The 19244-nt window shown below is 34.1% G+C and overlaps 2 protein-coding genes across 3 annotated transcripts; one reads left to right on the top strand and one right to left on the bottom strand.

Moving 5' to 3' along the window:
- Positions 1-3372: 3372 nt before the first annotated feature.
- LOC118034742 (auxin response factor 4) lies at positions 3373-11218 on the top strand. Of its 2 annotated transcripts, XM_035040103.2 has the most exons (12): positions 3374-4278; positions 4381-4437; positions 4660-4845; positions 4955-5039; positions 5119-5209; positions 5516-5680; positions 7642-7761; positions 7855-7930; positions 8816-8978; positions 9079-9794; positions 9880-10070; positions 10821-11218. In XM_035040103.2, exons 1-12 carry the CDS (start codon positions 3976-3978, stop codon positions 11002-11004), a joined length of 2337 nt encoding a protein of 778 aa, XP_034895994.1. In that variant the 5' UTR covers positions 3374-3975; the 3' UTR covers positions 11005-11218. The 2 variants fall into 2 exon arrangements, with proteins under 2 accessions (XP_073267527.1, XP_034895994.1); XM_073411426.1 differs by lacking the exon at positions 9880-10070 and having other exon boundaries at positions 3373-4278; positions 10821-10959.
- Positions 11219-11748: 530 nt separating this feature from the next.
- LOC118034743 (isovaleryl-CoA dehydrogenase, mitochondrial) lies at positions 11749-18797 on the bottom strand. Its single transcript, XM_035040104.2, has 15 exons — positions 18457-18797; positions 18283-18366; positions 18150-18207; positions 17933-18057; positions 17777-17821; positions 17395-17443; positions 17191-17300; positions 16485-16561; positions 16056-16106; positions 15886-15950; positions 15195-15349; positions 14259-14299; positions 14119-14173; positions 12452-12508; positions 11749-12223 (listed from the first exon to the last, which is right to left on the bottom strand). Exons 1-15 carry the CDS (start codon positions 18601-18603, stop codon positions 12080-12082), a joined length of 1263 nt encoding a protein of 420 aa, XP_034895995.1. The 5' UTR covers positions 18604-18797; the 3' UTR covers positions 11749-12079.
- Positions 18798-19244: the final 447 nt, after the last annotated feature.

The following is a 19244-nucleotide window of genomic DNA, read 5'->3' as shown; positions in this document are numbered from 1 at the left end:
ACATATTGTTTTTTTCTGATTGTGTTTTATGTAGCAATGGTAGATTTTATTTATGCAACTTTAGATAAAGGTTAGTTATTATCTAGGGTCTATTTTAAAGAAAGAGATATATAAAGGGAATAAAGAATATAAAATTCATAAATCATAAAATAATAAAAATATTTTTATTTAAAATTTCTCTCTCTTATATGTTTCTATTTTTTTTTTAAATGAGTTTAAAATATAACTAATAAGATGTCACTAGTTATTTTTTTAGTACTGTAAAATTACTCTAAAAAAATAAGAGTTTTATTTTATTTTTTTAACACTTCAAAACAACATAAAATACTAAAAAACACAAGTAATAAAAAAATAAAAAACAATTAAAAACATAGTTGAACCATAAAAACAAACAAAATATTACCATTACACGTTTGTTTTTATGAAAATTCATTAACTATTTATAGTTTTATAAATAATCAATTACTACTTATCAGCATTGGCCATTTTTTCAATTTATTGGTTTTTTAAAAATCAACTTCTTATATTTTTAAAATTTATTTAAGAAAATAAAAATAAAATAAAAAAGTAAATTAGAATAAAGACATGGAGTTTGTGTAGTGCTTGAGTTGCTTTTTTTTTTTAATAATTAAAAGGAATAAATTATAAACGTGTTGAAAAAACTAAAGATTAAAGAGTTTCTGGGCGTTTAAATATAGTTGTTTTTTTAAGTATTTTTTATTTAAAAATATATCAAAATAATATTTTTTTTATTTTAAAAAAATTATTTTTAACATCAACGCATTAAAATAATATAAAAAACACTAAAAAATATTAATTTAAAATAAAAAAAATTAATTTTTTTAAAAATATTTTTGAAACATAAAAACAATTATGGATAATTAATCAACCCCCTTGAAATTATCCTTTCTATCAATAACCTCTAATGTAGATACGTTTCAGCTTTTCCTTGAGCACGAAATAAATGAATAAATAAATAAAGTTGTCTAATTTTTTTTAACGAGATTACATTACAGTTACAATTTACAGTTACAACTAAAAAAAATACTAAAGCTTGTGACAGAAGTATAGTAGCATACTAGAGAAACACACAGTAGATTGTAATAGTATTTCATAACGTTTTCTTTCTTTTTTTGTCTTTTAGTTTATTTTTCTCCTAAGATTGTGATTATTTAGGATTGTGCTTGGTGGTTTATTTTAACTATTTAGATTATGGGATAGCAGAGTATTGAGAAAAAATTTTGTTGCTTGATGCTTAGATCAAAAATATTAAATGAAATTTTATTTATTTAAAAAACAATTGGAGCTATGAAAAAGAATCTGAATAATAAACAAATATTCAGGTTATTTTTCATAACAGAATTGAATATTTAACAATAAGGTTATTTTTTTCTCTGGTCATCCAATTCTTTCCTTTTTAATTTTATCATTTTGCTTTAAGTTTATCTATGATTGAACTTAATAGTGTTTTTTTAACGCCTAGATATGAGGACCTTATAATGTCACAGAAAAATTACGAGCTTAGTTGATGCTCGGTTTTGCAAAATAAAATTCAATTTCATTGATTTAAAATAATTAAGACTTAAAAGGACCAGATTTGAAACATGCAATAATTAAAAGGACTAGGGTCAACATGTAATGAAAAAAAGATAAAACATGTATTGCATGTGCTGGCATGTGAAGAAACTTACTTGTGATCTGGTGGTGTGTGCAATTTCTTCCATGACCAAATATCATTTTTCTTGGTGGCATTTGATGCTTCTTTTGAGCCCTGTTTCTTGATGTGGCGTGTGTAAATATTGGAGGGTATGGTGTCTTTTTTCTTCTTCTTCTTTCTCTTTTTGTCTGGTTTCCATGCAAATTCTCCACAAAATAGCTTTGTGTCCTCTCATTTTATTTTTAAGTGAAATTTGATCCTCACTTTTTCAATTGTTATTTGTTTTGTTTTGGATTTTTTAATGATCTTTTTTTCAATTTCATCTATCAAGATTGGTGATTGAACTTTGTGATTTTTTTTATTTGTCTTTTACGAAGTAGTTCCAGCTCATGACCCAAGTCATAAGCTTAAAAGGTGTTACCCAGTTGATTTTGATTTTTTTAATTTTATTATTCAATATTGAGTTGGTTGGAGATTGTGTTTCAAATCTTTTTTTTTTTTTTTTACTTTTCTTTATATGTGATTAATCTAGTCTCATGACCTGGGTTGTAGATTTGACAGATTAGCTCAAGTTGGCTTAAGTTTTTTCTTTTGCCCTTTAACACTGAGTTTGTATGAGAATTGAAGTTTATATTTTTTAAAAACTTGCTTTCTACATAATTACCTCGGTCTCATGACTTGATTCATATGTTTTTTAAATTTGATTTTTTAAAAATTTTATCATTTAATATTAGGTCGGTTGGGGATTGAACTTCAATTTTTTTTTTTTCATTTTATGGAGTCATTCATTTTTAATGATCCGAGTCATATGATTTAGGGTTTAACTTGGATTGATATATTTTTATTTTTTATAATTTTTTTATTTTTATTTTTGTTATTTCCCATTGAGTTGGTTGGGAATTAGCTTTTATATTATTATTTATTTTTTTTTTCATGGGGTTATCCCATTTTTATAACCCAGGCTACAAGTTTGACAAGTTTGACAAGTTTACTCTGATTGATCCGGGTTATTTTTTTTTGTTTTAAATTGAATATTTTTTTTTATTATATCTACCCTTTAATATCAAGTTTACTTGGAATTATATTTTGTAATTTATTATTGTTTAATTTTCTTGGTCATCATGTATTCATTATCTAATATATCATTATTTAAATATATTTTTAAAAATATATCATTCAATATTTAAAATCAAGGAAGTCTAGTATGAATAAGATTTTTTCTAAAGGATTTATATTTTTTATATTTTATATTAACAAAAAATTAACTTAATATAAAAGATGAGGGTATTTAAATAAAAAATAAAATTTCTCAATATCAACTCCCTTGCATCTCAACTCCCAATATTTTTATAAGGAAATTGAATCCCTGGATTTGTTTAATGGCAACTATGATCCTAGAGAAGATAAGACGTGGGATTCTAATAGTTATTTGTTATTTTATTAACTATTATTTTTTATTTAAAAATATATTGAAAATAATATTTTTTTATTTTTTAAAATTTATTTTTATATTATCACACCAAAAAATAAATAAAAATAAAATATATTTTAAAAAAACTCTTTAAAAACGTGAAAAAAAAAAGGAGAGGAGAGAGAGAGTCATAGAGGGGGGTAATTGACAGGAAATCTAAATCTGGGGATTGATTGATAAACTTTGGTGTATGTAGGAGACTAAACACAGATTGAGATAAAAAGAAAAGCAAACGAGAGGGGGAGAGAGAGGGGGGATGGTGGGGAAGAGTAGTGTCTAGGCCTGTCCCCTCCACCAAAAACAGTCTTTCTCTCTCTAAAACAGACCAAAAGCAGCCACCACCACCACTACATTGGCTTCTTTATTTATTTTTTTTCCTTAAAACTTTTTGCCCTTTTGTTTTCTGTGCTTCCCATGTCTGCTACTTGTGCTCCCTCTTCCCTGTACCTGCAAATGGGGGAGGAATCATTCTTTGAATTTCTTGTTATTATTTGATACATACTATTCTTTTTGCTCCTTTCTCATCTCATCTCATCTCTTAACTTACTGTGTGTCTAAAGATAAATCTAAAACTATAACTAAACCCGACCTTCTTGTCTTGTTGTTGTTTTCTGTTCAGCTTCTAGCCAGTCTCATGTTTTGATTATCTTTCTTTCCTTATCCATGGTTTATATCTGATTTCCTAACCTCATTTCCATTCTTCCTTGTTGATCGCATCTCTTTCTCTGTCTATCAAATTTCTTGATGTAAGTTTCTGTTTGGTTATGTGGTTGCTGTACTTGTATTTTTAAGCCCACACTACTGGGATAGATTATACATTATACAAACACTGGGTGGGGTGGTGTTCATGGAAATTGATCTGAATCATCCAGTGACTGAGGTGGAGAAGAATTCATTTTGTACTAATGGGGACTCTTCTTCTTCTTCTAATTCATCTTCATCTCCAGTTTCCTCTTCAATTTACTTGGAGCTTTGGCATGCTTGTGCTGGTCCTCTCACTTCTCTCCCTAAGAAAGGGAATGTGGTTGTCTACTTCCCTCAAGGCCACTTGGAGCAGCTCGCCTCTTCCTCTCCTTTCTCTCACAGGGACATGCCCAACTTTGATCTCCACCCACAAATATTTTGCAAAGTTGTAAATGTGCAGCTACTTGTAAGTTTCTTTCTTTTCTTTCCATTCTTTGATTCTACTTGTTTAGTTTGCTTCTTTCTTTCCTTCCTTCTTTCTTTCTACTACAGTAAATTTCATTTGCAGGCCAATAGGGAAAATGATGAGGTCTACACTCGGCTTAGTTTGCTTCCTCAACCAGAGGTATCATCTTGAATTTTTACAGTGTTAGTGTATATTAGCTCGTTTGTAATCTGTGAAGAATGTATGCTTCCTTTTTGTTGGCTTTGACTCCTCTTGTTCTTAATAATACACTATTGAATTTGTTCGCTCTAATTTACTTTCTGTTCATATAGTTTCATCTGGAATTAGCTTAGTTTTTATTTTGAAGATGGTGGTTTCTTTTCTCTTGGGGATGCCTTATAGGTGGTAGGACAGGATTTAGAAGGCAAAGAGCTTCAAGAGTTAGGCGTGGATGGAGAGGGCGATGACGCATCACCAACAAAATCAACCCCACACATGTTTTGCAAAACACTCACAGCTTCTGATACTAGCACCCATGGAGGGTTTTCTGTTCCCCGAAGAGCTGCCGAAGACTGTTTCCCTTCACTGGTGTGATTTTTATGCCTTTCAGTTCATTTCTTTTATTAGACGGTCAGATTAACTTTGTTGCTCAAGTTATAACTGTGTTCTTAACCTGATAGTGTTTCGTTATTTGCAGGATTATAAACAGCAGAGACCCTCTCAAGAGCTTGTGGCCAAAGACTTGCATGGAGTTGAGTGGAGATTCCGTCATATTTACAGAGGTAAATCTTGATTGAATTCCGGGTTTGGTTCTATTCAAGGTAATATTGATAGGATTGTTAAATGTTTATTGCTTCTTAGGTCAACCAAGAAGGCATCTTCTAACTACGGGATGGAGTATTTTCGTGAGTCAAAAGAATCTTGTTTCAGGGGATGCAGTGCTATTTCTGAGGTACGTGTCCTGGATAATGATGCTGAAAGTGTATTTTTCTCCCTTTGTAGAGTTTGGGCAAAAATCTTGCTTCAAATTTAGTAATTAGCGCATGAGGGAAAATTCTTACTAGAAATCAGAGGTTGCTTGAAAATGGAATAATTTCAATACAAAAGAAAAAGGAAAAAGACAAGAGAAAGAAAACAATAGATGAAAGAAGTGGAGAAATTTCAATTGCTGCCAAATCCTCCAGTTTCCTGCAGGGATGATTGTAACCAAGTGCTTCCACCTTCCAGCAGTTTGAAATTTGTAATCTGTTTGTTATAGGGGCGAAGATGGAGAGTTGAGACTGGGGATCAGAAGAGCTGCCCGACCTAGAAATGGTCTTCCTGATTCTGTTACTGGCAAGCAGAATTCACTTCCCAGTGCTCTCTCCTTGGTGTCTAATGCAATATCCACCAAGAGCGTGTTCACTGTTTCATATAGTCCAAGGTACCAGAGCTATCATAAATTAAATTGAATCAATGTTTTAGTCCTCGCGTTTTGTTAGTACTCTTTCAACTTCTGCTGTAAATAACTCACTTTTGTTGGCAGTTCGAAAGACCAATATGCATTGTTTAGTGGGATCTTACTCTTAAGCTAAATGTATTTTAGCATAACCATGTTGTATAGCAGTTCCAAATGGTACTATTAGAGTTCTGTGTCACGCTAATGGCAATTTTATTGTGCACTTTACGATACCATGAATAGGATTTATTTGTTATGATAGTTTACTGGATTTTTCACCTCATTATTCAAGGGATTAGATTTTTCTACATTCTGTGATCCCAAGTTATTCAACCGAGCGATACAAATTGAGTGAGAACATTTGATTGAGATTGTTGGCTTAGGGCCAAAAGAGACTGCAATTTAATGCATTGCAATTGGTGAATGTTTTTAAGGTGTCTCTACTTCCTATGGATCAATATCCTAAAAAAATGAGTGGGTGGAACATATGCTCTTGTAATTTTCATATTTTGGACTGAATAACAGTTCTTGTTCTTGTATGGAGGTTCTTTGCTTTCATTTGATCAAATGTGTAGGCTAATCTGTTGGAGACTATATGTTCATAAATGAACTTCTGATTTGATTACATGTTTTATAAATAAAAGCTTTTGTTCTTGTAAATGAAAATTCACTTACCCCTCACCCTTGGTCATCCAATAAATACCTCCATTTGTGCTCCACAATAATTTTGCTTGCTCTTTTAAATTACCTTTTTTGCATTTGATGTAGACATGCTTCTTTCTTTCTCAACTCAAGAGTAGTTATTCCTATGCTATTGACATGTATATAAGGCAGAAGAAACAATTAAATATCATTCTTCTCTCACATAAGATCTCCTCCAATTGACATGGAATATATGGTGTTTCTATAAACACTAAGAAACATGAGTAACCTAAATGAAATAGGAAATAAGAATCATAATTAATGTTATTAGAGAATAATATAAATCATATCTTAGGGCCTTACCTAACAGCTTAAGCTATTAGGTTGAGATGGTCCTTTGACATGGTATCAGAGCCTCGATGACCAAGCGGTCACGAGTTTGAATCTCACCATCCTCATTTATTTGATAAAAATTAAGCACAAGTTAATGTGGACCTATGCAAGTTTCAAGCCCAAAAGGCATTCACTAGAGGGTGTGTGTTAGAGAATAATATAACTCATATCTTAAGGCCTCACCTAATAGCTTAAGTTATTGGGTTGAGATGGTTCTTTGATAAATGTTATCTTCAATAATAATAAATCTAAAATATAATTTGGTACTAATAATAATATTCTAGCATTATTAAATTACAAACAACAAAGAAACTTCTTTGCTCTTGTCCTGCATCATCATTGTTGTTGCTGTTTCTATGGCTTCAGGGGTTTGTATTTGTTCCACGAGTATCGTGACCTCTCGGATGAAAACACTTCCTCTCACAACTAACTATCATTATTTAGTAGTGATTAGAATTATAGGAAAAAGGGAGCATGCAGTTTACATTGGAATAGGTGCTAATAGAGAGCCTTGAATATAATACATAGATGTATAATGCGTTCCAGAAGGCATTATTTGTAAAAACATTGTCCTCCCCTGTTGATTCCAGTAACATGTATCATATTTAAATGAAATTAGTAGATTTACCATGTTAGGTGGTGATCTTGTGACTTTGATTCTTTAGACTAAATCAAAGAAAACGTTTCTTTCTTTCTTTTGTAATAAGTTTAGGTAACAGGGGCTGGAGGATCGAATAGAAGTGAATTTAAAATCAAATCCATGAGTTCACGTCTTTTGTTAACAGCTATTGCATACATGGATTTATTATAGGGATGTAGTTTTCTATGCAATTCTTGGAAATGTTTTGATTGTTTGTCAGGCTAGTTCTTGATAAAAAAAAAGAAGGTTTTTCAAAATTGTTGAATTGCAGGGCCACTCATGCAGTGTTTGTTGTACCCTACCAAAAGTATATAAAAAGCATCAACAATGCAGTTTGCATCGGGACAAGATTCAAAATGAGATTTGAAATGGATGATTCTCCTGAAAGAAGGTCTAGTATGATTCAGTTAAATGGCAAGACTAATTCCTTTTCCTGTGGTGATATTCTTTCAAAGAATATGATATTGTTTCTGTCTTGTTGCAGGTGTAGCGGTGTAGTAACTGGAACAGCTGACTTGGATCCCTATAAATGGCCCAACTCAAAATGGAGGTGCTTAATGGTGAGAGTTACAGTTTGCATATGTATCATTCTAATTGGATGATTTTGTTTGCCATGTTTCTTCACATAGTCCTCATTTCATCTACCACCTCGAATTCAATCTCTTTTGGTTTGCATCTAAATAGATCAAGCCTCCTCGTTGAGCTTGGCAACCATGATTGCTTTATGAAAAACATATAGTTTATCAACATTGATTTTCACCTGTCAAGAGACTTTCTTAGTTGAAAGTCTCTTAACAATGAAGTACAAGAAGAAGAAAACAAGAGAGAAAAGAGAGAATTTATAACTGAAAATCAACAGTTATTCTTGTTACTTGAGGATATATCTTCATTTTGTTAGCTTTTTAACACCTGTTCCGACAATTCCAAGATCTTTGCAACTAACTAACAGTTTCTGCGACATCAACAAATATTAGAAATTAACAGAAATTGCATGCTAACTAATACACAGCCAGAGCATCTCTAAATGGCTATCAGAATCAAGGATCACAACACCACGTAATTGTCAGCTCACACAATCCAGTTATTGATGACAATCTTTGTTCTTTCTAAAGATTTTGTGCTTTGCCAGGCAGATACTGTTCTCAACATTGATTTTCACCTATTTGTCAGCTCACATAAGTCAATTATTGATGACAACCTTTGTGCATTCTGAAAATTTTGCAAAATCTACAGGGCACGCACATATTGTTACATCATTGAATAGTCAGGTTTTTGTGTGGGACTTAATATATCTTGTCAAGGAATACTGCTGCCTTTGCATGCATGCCATTTCTTTTCTTCGCATTTCCATTGTTTAGTGAAAATGGAAGCTTGAAAACTGTTGGTTATCTTTTGACCTTTTTTGTGATCTATTTAGTAGACTCGTGTGCTCTACCATTTAACAGGTCAGATGGGATGAAGATGTCATCAGTGATCATCAAGAACGAGTTTCCCCATGGGAAATTGACGCTTCTGTTTCACTCCCACCCTTGATTATTCAATCTTCACCAAGGTTGAAGAAACCGCGGACTGGGCTGCAAGCAGCCCCACCTGATAAGCCCATAGCTGGTATAAATCTTTAACTAAGAGATCAATATTCCTCTTTTCTTTTTATCTTTTATTTACTTGCTAATTTTTTAAGCTTTTAAATCTCTTCTTCCTGCTGCAGGAGGGGGTGGGTTTTTGGATTTCAAGGAGTCTGTAAGATCCTCCAAGGTCTTGCAAGGTCAAGAAAATGTTGGTTTGCTATCACCTGTGTATCGATGTGATACTGTAAACCATCCACTGGATTTTGAGGTGCGGAATAAAGCACAGCAAAATCTCATATTGTCAGGAATAGAGAAGGCTAAAATCAGTGAGTTAACTAGAGCTCACCCTGCCTCCCACACAGGATTCACGGAATCTGATAGGTTCCTGAAGGTCTTGCAAGGTCAAGAAATATGCTCGTTGAGTTCTGTTGGTGCTTTGGGAAAGCCCAACATGGGACACAGTTCTTTCCAGATGTATCCAGGACCAAGACCTGCTTTCTATCCTGTAGCAGCAGAAAGCCTTAGAAGTATGTACTTTCCCTATGGAGATGTATACAAAAATGGTCAAGATCCCAGAACACAATCTTATGCTATCTTCTCTAGAGAAAATGCCCATTTCAATACATCTTCTATTCAGACTTGTGTGGTTAGGGAAGAAGTTAGAAAGCCTAATCAATCAAGCGAGTATAAGACACAAGAAAGTATTTCTGCTTCACCGGCTTTATGTGCAAATCTAAGAAATCAAAAGGATGACTTTTTTAATGGGAATGCTACTGGCTGCAAACTTTTTGGGTTCTCCTTGAATGCAGAAACATCTCCAAATTCGCAAAACACTAGTAAGAGGAGTTGCACAAAGGTAAGCTACATTAGAATTAAAACTAGACAGTAAATTGCGATTTCTTGACCTGGAGCCTGCTCATTTTAACATAAATTTGTTGAAGGTTCACAAGCAAGGTAGCTTGGTCGGAAGAGCTATTGATCTTTCAAGGCTGAATGGCTATAGTGATCTCTTGAATGAACTAGAGCGACTATTTAGCATGGAGGGTCTTTTACGAAATCCTGAGGAAGGATGGCGGATCTTGTATACTGACAGTGAGAATGATGTAATGGTTGTCGGAGATGATCCATGGCCGTAAGTGTCTGATGAAATTAGTGATATGTTATCTGCTATCCAATAAATTGGATGATTACGTCAATTTAACATGCCTCCTCAGCACCTTCATATTATTTTAAGTGAGCCTTCGGATTTGTTTAAATGTGATATTTAGAAGTACTAAGCTGTGCAAGTAGCACGCAAATGCTAGTGGGCATAGGTAGAAATGAGAGGTAGCATTTTTCTTTTAGATGGTCATTGCCTGAAAACCCAAGTTTTTTGTAGTGAATTACATGGGAGAAAGATGCATTATTGTTGATATGCAGGAATGGCCAGCTATGCTATGAAACCTACCTTGTGTCTATCTCAAAAGTTCAAATTGTCTCTAGATTCACTTGTGCACGTTTGTATATTCAAGGAAGAAGGCAATTCATTGGAGTAGAATGGGATGGGAAGGAGGTTAAAAGCTTACCTATCTATTCTTAGTGCATGTTCCCTGTTTTGAAGGAAAAGCAAAAGCGCCTTATTTTCTCAAGGCATGCCCACTGATTTAAACTTGGGATTTGAACACAACATTAAATTCCCATTAGAATGGAGGTGCCAGATCTTATTGGTTGGTGGAAAGCCCTCACTTTGTACAGCTCAAGTTCTAGATTTCTAAGGGGAAAAATGGACGATGATATTGAAAATTGAAGCTTATTTTTCGTTATCTTTCTGATTGATTAATAAATGCTGTTTTTGACTCTTTCCTAGGCGATGATTACTCATGGCTAGTTTTTCTGGTGACAGTGAGTTCTGTAATGTGGCAACCAAGATCCATATATATACCCAAGAAGAAGTGGAGAAGATGACCATTGGAATTACTGGGGACGATACTCAAAGTTGTTTGGATCAAGCACCTGTGATTATGGAAGCATCCAAGTCTTCTTCAGTGGGCCAGCCAGATTGTTCGCCAACAGTAATAAGGTTTTGAAATTCGTTAATGAAACGAGTACTATGCTTGCTATGTTCGTGCAACTTATTGTTAAACACCTGAAACTAGTTGTGTATTCTGTCATTCATGTTCTGAGTTCCTCAGTGAATGGAACCTATTGAAGCTTTTAGGATTTGTATGCCTCTCATGGCCCCTCGTTTACGAGGATGATTGAAGTTTGTTCTGGAACCAGTGATTTCGTTTTCATCTAGTATGTGTAGAGTGCAGGTAGTCTTATTCACTGATTGCCCCCTTGGATCACTGGTATGAACTTTCAACGTTTGCCTGAGGAAACATGGATTAAACGTCCGAGATGATTCTTGTAGAGTTTTGCATCTGATGTCGTTTGACAACTCAAACTACCAGATGGATACGCAAGTTGCGCAGGCAGGCTTAGATTCAGGCACGGTGTCTTGACACGCTTAGATAGGTGTCGCCAAGATGACGAGGCAGGGATGATTTATGTTGCCTTGCCGCGCACACACTCGCACGAACGGATTTTATGATCATCAAGAACTCTAATGCCATAGAATCTCCATAGGGCACCATCTCACCCCCGGGGATTTGGAATGTGCAAATACGACGATAAAGCTAGCTTTGATTGAACAGTTATTTAGCCTGTTAAAGCAGAGAAGAGATGGAGGAGCTCACAATTCAAGCTCTGAAATCAAACCTGGATAGTTCCATGTCCTCAACAGAGTTTACCCTCTATTTCTTTCTACAATGCCAAGAGTTTAGGCTGTGGGAAGCTGTGCTGCCAATTTCTAAGATAATTTTTATAGTTGTAGAAAAATAAAGAATTATTCAACAATAATGAGTAACAGTGAAAGAAAGAGAGATACTAGTATAGAACAACAAAAACAGGAGATGAGACAAAGTAAAACGATAGATGCAAGGAAGAAAAGTTGTTTTACTAGCATGCAACACTGTCTTCCATTGTTTCCTGTTAGCTCGTGTACATAAGCCAATGACAATCCATTCTATGACAATGGTCGCCCCCCTATGAGTTTCATACACGGCAGGGAAAAATTATTCACGATGCTGCCGCAGGATGCCCTGGACAACATGCTACCCCTTACTGCTTAAAGAGTTCACGACCAATGATCATTCTTCTGATCTCACTAGTCCCTGCTCCGATCTCATATAGTTTTGCATCTCGAAGAAGACGACCAGTTGAGTACTCATTTACATATCCATTTCCACCCAAACATTGTATAGCCTGCAAAAGTAGATCTAAAAAGGTAACCAATTTTGAAAAATCATAATTGTCCATAATCTTTCATCATGCAGGAAAAAAAACCCTTGAGGGCTAAAAAGAGGACATGTGCAGTGAAACACAAATATTTCAGGCTCTTTTTATGTTTGTACAAATTCATTCGATTTTGGTGCTCCTACTGAACATGAGATTTTGAAATTCATAAACAAAAGAATGGGAGTGCTCTTTCACCTGCAAAGCAACTTGGGTTGCTCTTTCAGCCGCACAAAGTATGACTCCAGCACAATCCTGAAAATATATATCCACAGAAGTTGTCACATTGTTGAGATCAAACATTTTATAATTGTGTATATGAGATGATAAATACAAAGGAAAGAAATAAAAGAAAAAGATAAGATAAGAGGAAAAGAAGACTTTATCAATATGAAGGCTTGAAAAGAAGAGAGAAAGAGGCCTGCATTTACTCCACAAATAAGAATAATAAGGTGGCCAGTTAAAGAAAACAAGAAATTTCAAGAAACAAAGACAGAAGGTCACCCAAGTAAACATTGAGAGAGCAAGAACAAAGAGATTTTAGGATGGTGCGTTCACTAACAAAATGCTTTTCATTTTCCAATTCTAGTTTTCTACTCTACTTTTATTTTTCATTTTTCAATGGAAAATCAGAAAACATGTTATCCATTAAAGTTTCATAACATTTTTAAAGTTAGAAAACTAAAATACACGTTCAAGCTACAATAGTTTTTCACCAATAGAAAAAATGAAATCAAGTTCAAAAAGCATTAATTTTTAAATTTTATTTTATTCAACAAAAAATTAATTCAGTCCAAATTTTACATGTGGTTTATTGTGAAATAAACAATATTAAAATATAAATTCAGAAATTACAGCTAATTTAACCCTGAAAAACACATCATTTCAGAAAACAGAAAAAGGTTTAGAATGCCTCCCTCATCATCAATTTCGCAAAAAACAACAACTTGATAGATAATGTAAATCAAAAGCAATACAGCAGCCTTTATTTTGCTCCACCAACAATCGGGTGATGCCAACACAAACTTTGCCAAGTATCCCACCAGTACAACTAAAATAGCACAAATTTCAATCAACCTTCGCTTTCTCATTGAAAAGCCACTCAAAACGTAACCATCAAATCAGATCCATGAATAGATAGTGAATGAAAGAGATCGGGGAGGAGGGGGACAGAGCTGAAGAAGAAGAAGTTACAAAGGGTGGTGGTGCAGCTGCTTAGTTTACAAATTGAGGAAAGTTTAGATTATATATAGGATTTAATTGACATAACCCAAAAGTGATGAGGACACCTTTGTCCAAAAAATATCATTTAGTTATAAGAGTTTGGAGAAGTGCCTTTTTAGTTAAGCTTTGAAAGGGAGAAAATTTTGGAAAACATGCCCAACATGTTTTCTAATTCAATGCTTTATCATGAAAAACAAAGAAGAGATTTTCTGCTTTCCATTTTATAAAAATATGCACTTGGACACAAAGTTCATTTTTTCTGTTTTTCCAGGAAAAATGGAGTGCTACATTTCTGAACAACCCCTTATCTTTCCAGTCAAGTAGCCATCCTTACCGGGTATATACCACAATAATCATTCCCAGTATATCCCATCAACAGAAACTATGACAAAAATATTGCAACAAGTGTATCGTGGCAGGTATTCATAATATCTATAATGTGCTGAGACAACTAGCAACAGTACTGAATTTTATGAGTAAAACAAAGAGCTCTCATGATGCAAACCACATTCTTATGGACCTCTACATCCACAAGAAAAAAATGTCAATCAGAGTTCAAGTCATGGGGTTTCAATATACAAAGTAGACAAACAAAAAACAGATGAAACATCAACATCTAGCTATGTGAATGAGATCATCACCTTAGGGTCAATTCTACCACTGTCACAATCCCTTGCGACAGAATAAACATAGGACCTGAAATGTTCAGAATTGTTAGTCGCTACCATACAAACATCAGAATTTAGAAAAGTACAGTACAATATATTATTAGGATACATACCTTGAAGATTGTAAGGAAGTATACATGTCAGCAATCTTCCCCTGCAAATGAAGATCAATCAAAATCAATATCTATCTATCTCTTATGTGTGAGTAAACCTGATGCAACAGCTGAAAGTGCATCATGGTGATGACGTGTACTAGCCACATGTGCGAAGGGATGAAGTAAAAGCTTGATATATTTTTTCACGCATTTGAAATTGCTGAGTGTAAAATCATAATTCTTTATATTTCTCATTATTCAGTCTCTTAAATTGTTTCTTAAATCTTCTCTTAAAAGTAAAATGATATTTTGGACTAGCAATTGGTTTATTTCAGCTCCTGAATTAAATTTAAGGGGTCACAATTTTTTTATCCTTTCCATTATTATTCATAATTTTTCTTGGTCTTTTTTATCTTTTTAGGATTGTCGCCTATGTAAAAGGAAAAATCAAATGTAAAACTATACCAAGATATGTTTATTTTCCAACTATAAAAACATATTTCTCAATTTTGTAAAGGAGCACTGGTTTGAAATCTAACCATTTTCTCAATATTTTTATCCTTCCACACCCAACAGGATGAAAAGTGAATATACAAGAACAAGAAAAATTTGCACGCATGATTTTTTTCACATGAGGGGTTTTCAAGGAAGACAGGTTTGCTTTAAGTTACTAGAACTTGCAATAACAAATCTTAATAAAGGGCGTTGAAACACCATTCATGACAATATAACTTGCTAAAGAAACCAAAAAAAAAAAAAAAGGAAAAACAAAACCATCCCATGTGATGTCAAGTCTATCAAATTACAGTTCATAACAACAGGTCATGGTAAAACATAAAGAGGAAAACTGGTGAAACTCCCACAACACAGGAGCACACTATTAGTTACAGATTAAGACCCAATACAAACACCAGCTAGACTGCATTAGAAAGTTTGGGTCACCAATAGTTATACCTGAATAAACTGAAACTCTCCAATTGGATGGCCAAACTGTTCTCTTTGTCGAATGTAAGGAAGAACAACGTCAAGACATGCCTGCATGATGCCAAGTGGCCCAGCAGCCAACACAAGCCTCTCCAGATCCAGTCCTGACATCATGACATACACACCTGAAAGAAAAGGACAACTTTTGATGTTTAGAGAAAAAAGTAAAGAGGAGATGAAAGCAATCTATGTGATGCAAATTTATTATGATAAATGTGATTTCTCCCAAACAATTTGAACAAGTACAAAATTGGTTGGTTCTACACACATAAATCTCTGACTATCTGTGCATCCTTCCTTACGATCATGATCACTAACAAACTAATACATAGTCATTTAAGAATGTTTCCTGTGAGAGGCTGAATCCTTGGAGGTATTTAAAACCTAGTTTTATCTCCAGTCACATTTATCTGTTACAGATAGTCTGGCTGAGTTGCTTGTGTCATGATCCCTAGACACACATACACTTTGTTTGTAGTGACAAGCAATCACTGTAATTAGACATCAAACATCTGACAAAGATCTTCCTCGAAAGAAACACAAGAAAATAGCATGAAAGAACCTTGTCTAATTACAGTGACAAGCAATCAATGTAATTAGACATCGAACATCTTACAAAGGTCTTCCTAGAAAGAAACACAAGAAAATAGTATGAATAAACCTTTCCCTTCCTGCCCGAGAACATTTTCTTCTGGTACAAAGCAATTCTCAAACACAAGCTCACATCTGCTCAGACCATCAAGGCATCAACCATATTAGTAGGAAGGAGGGAAAGATGAAGGTTGATGTACTAGAAAATAGAAAACACCATTAAGAGCATTCTTAACATACGTATCACTTCCTCTCATCCCAAGCTTGTCTAATTTCTGGGCAGTGCTAAATCTGCAGTCACCAGAAAAAGACCTTCAATAAGTCAAGGATTCAAATTCTGCTTTTCATTTGTCAGTGTTTTTACGTTTTACCATGACAAAAAATCCCATATTTATCCTTTCTAAAACATTTAAGGATTTTTTTGAATAGTCTCAGAAATAAATCTTCTCATTTGAACAGTTCTTTTTCTTTGAAAAATCATTTCTGCTTTCAAATTTCTACGCAAAACTGATGTAATTATTACCCATTTACATTCAGGTGCAAATAGTGCTTAGGAAAATTTTAATCAAATGAAAGGCGGTGCCCAGCTCATTCAGAGGGAAGTGTCTAACAAATAAGTCCAAAGAACAAGTGGCTTTCCATTTTAATAGAAAATGATGGTTCAAGTACCCAGGCATTCCCTTCTCAATGATAAATGCCGTGATTCCTTTTGATCCAGCTGTGACATTGGTTTTTGCATAAACAACCTGTCCCAATTCTAGGCATTACTTTCAACAAACAAAAGATGACTTCATAGAACAGAATATGATACAATTAGTCAACATCACACTAATAGTTGCATGAGGTAACCATCACGTGCTAGCTTTACAACCAAACATTAATGTCTTCCAAAAAAAGAAAATTGATAGGGATATCAGGCATAGCAGTAGAGTAGGAATTGTCTTTTCAATGGATCAGAAAAGGAAAGGGGGACAACTCATACACAACCAATTATACTTTCGAACATGCTACACAAGAATTCCCAACTGAAATCGGTTATCTATTGCAACAGGATCATATAAAATAGTTTGTTTTTATCAGTTTGTTTCATCTCCAATGTTCTATGCATTCACATGCATTGGCTTATTATTTAAAGCTCTTCAACAGCGTTATAAAAGATATTACTCCACTCATGTTCTTGAGAATATAAATAATAAACAATACAAAATGGAAGAACAAAAAAGGATTAGCAATTTGGATCCATCATTGAGTTCATGTGCAAGTCTAGTTTCCCAAGCAACTCATACGTTTATCAATTCATAAAATTGTGCATTATAGACATGCATTTCATAAGAAGGGAGATAAAGGGAGTTGGGGGGCAATACTGAGAAGTTACCAATGTCTGAGCAACTGGCCCATTGGTGCACCACATCTTGTTTCCATTTATGATATAGCCTCCATCTACACGATCAGCTTTGCATTTCATGCTAACAACATCAGAGCCAGCTGAAAGAAGACAGTAATGAGCCAGACTAAAAATCACCTAAAAGAATAGCTAGCAATCCCGGCAAAACATAAGCTGTGCAAACATATGGATTACCATTGGGTTCACTCATTGCAAGTGCTCCTACATGCTCTCCACTAATAAGCTTCATAAGAAGAGAATATCAGTCAGTAAAGAAAGTACATGGGGGAATCCCATAATTGCGAAAATCATATTTATCAATTTAAGATAGGAAATAGATGGTCCGGGTTCATATCCCTACCTTGTTGAAAGAAGGACATAGAAATTTGATATCATCAACTTCATTTTGCACATAAATTAATAAGAAAACTTTAGTGTGATCTTTACGATTGTAGCATGATGATCATTTATAAAATATAAGGCATATTTCTGAGAAACCGTTAGCAGAAGAATGAATTGGTTATTAAAGCGAGGAGACCAAGGGATGCTGGAGTGGAAAAGGATGGAAAAAAATAACCTTGGGCAAGTATTTTTGTCTTTGAGCAGGATTTCCATTCCTCACCTAAAAAACAGAGCAGGCAGCAGGCATTAAGGAAGTAAGAAGTTTCAAGACAGTGAGAAAAACATACATTAGAATAATGAGACTATGAAAAAAGGGATTTGTCTAGTTTACCAACTGATTGATGCAGAGGTTAGAATGGGCACCATAAGAAAGGCCAACAGATCCTGAAGCACGACTAATTTCTTCCATTGCTACGCAGTGGTATAAGTAACCAAGACCAAGTCCACCATATTCCTCTACGAAGGCATAAGGAAAGGAAAGGAAAGGAAAGGAAAATTAAGAGGTTTCTAGGAAGAAGAAATAAACATTGCTGACCCTAAACCCTAACCTGGTGCAGTAATCCCATGTAGATTAAAGTCTCCCATGAGTTTCCATAAGTTGACTTCCTAGAGAAATTAGGAGGAGATGAATCAAATTGATTGAATAATTCTCAACAAAAAGAAACCCTTTATTTAAATCACCTTGGGGAAATAATTTGATTGGTCTATTGTGGAGGCATGAGGCGCTATGTTTTCTTGAGCAAATTGAGAAACACTTTCTTTAAACTGTGGAAAAGAAAGAAATAACAGATCATTTAGCAAGCAGAGAAGCAAATAAATAACAACAACAATAATTAAGAAAGAGCAGAAGAAGACCTGGAGTTGAGTATCATCGAAGAGAAAAGAGGTAGAAGCGGTGGAGAAAGAAGAGGCAGAAGGAGGAGGAGGCTGTGGGAGTTTTTTCTTGTTTGTATTTAAAAGAGACAGAGACCTCCTCGCGGCCGCACCAAACACTCGCTGCATCCTCACTATTCTACCACGACAGAACACCACACCAGAAAGACAGGAAGGGGGAGCAAGCGAACTACAACTATTTCGCTTCCCTTACGTTGTTTCTGAACTGTGACGTGGAGGATTTACATTTGACTCAGCTTTCATGTCTATCTCCATTTTTTCTGCTTTCTGTTTTTCTTTTTTTTACTTCGAGTGCTTGGCACTTGGCAGTTTTCTTTTCTTTTTCTAAAACCGAAGGACATGTTTGGTCATTTGTCCTTTAGGTAGTGATTCTTCATTAGTGCTTTGATACGATAAAATAGAATTAGGATAGGAGATTTTGGAATTGTGTTTGGTGGTGACAACTTATCCATTGATAAAAGACAATTAGTGGTTGATATGGGCTAGATTATTGGTCAATATTTTTTTTTTCAACGTGAAGAAAATATCTAAGATATTGCTATTATTTTATTTAATAGAAAAAAAAAATGTTACGCAATACATTTAATAAATCCAAATATAATTTAAATGATTAATAAAAATATAATTTGACTTAAAAAATCTAAAATAATATTATTTTTCTAAAAAAAAATTGAATCGACAACATATTAAATTGATTTTGGTCAACTCGGATGAACTTGCTAAATTCATGACTTTGAGTTATAAAACCA

Source organism: Populus alba, chromosome 9, assembly GCF_005239225.2.
Source record: "Populus alba chromosome 9, ASM523922v2, whole genome shotgun sequence".
NCBI classification, from domain to species: domain Eukaryota; kingdom Viridiplantae; phylum Streptophyta; class Magnoliopsida; order Malpighiales; family Salicaceae; genus Populus; species Populus alba.
This window is presented reverse-complemented; position numbering and strand designations above follow the sequence as displayed.

What these genes read in the sequence shown, in the direction of transcription:
- LOC118034742 (XM_035040103.2), top strand. Translation starts at nt 3,976, where the DNA reads ATGGAAATTGATCTGAATCATCCAGTGACTGAGGTGGAGAAGAATTCA. An exon ending in GATGCAGTGCTATTTCTGAG is followed by an intron (nt 5,210 to 5,515) that starts GTACGTGTCCTG and finishes TGTTTGTTATAG; the next exon opens with GGGCGAAGATGGAGAGTTGA. An exon ending in GATGATTCTCCTGAAAGAAG is followed by an intron (nt 7,762 to 7,854) that starts GTCTAGTATGAT and finishes GTCTTGTTGCAG; the next exon opens with GTGTAGCGGTGTAGTAACTG.
- LOC118034743 (XM_035040104.2), bottom strand. Translation starts at nt 18,603, where the DNA reads ATGCAGCGAGTGTTTGGTGCGGCCGCGAGGAGGTCTCTGTCTCTTTTA. An exon ending in ACCTCTGCATCAATCAGTTG is followed by an intron (nt 17,822 to 17,932) that starts GTAAACTAGACA and finishes TCTGTTTTTTAG; the next exon opens with GTGAGGAATGGAAATCCTGC. An exon ending in GACAAAAATACTTGCCCAAG is followed by an intron (nt 17,444 to 17,776) that starts GTTATTTTTTTC and finishes CTTCTTATGAAG; the next exon opens with CTTATTAGTGGAGAGCATGT.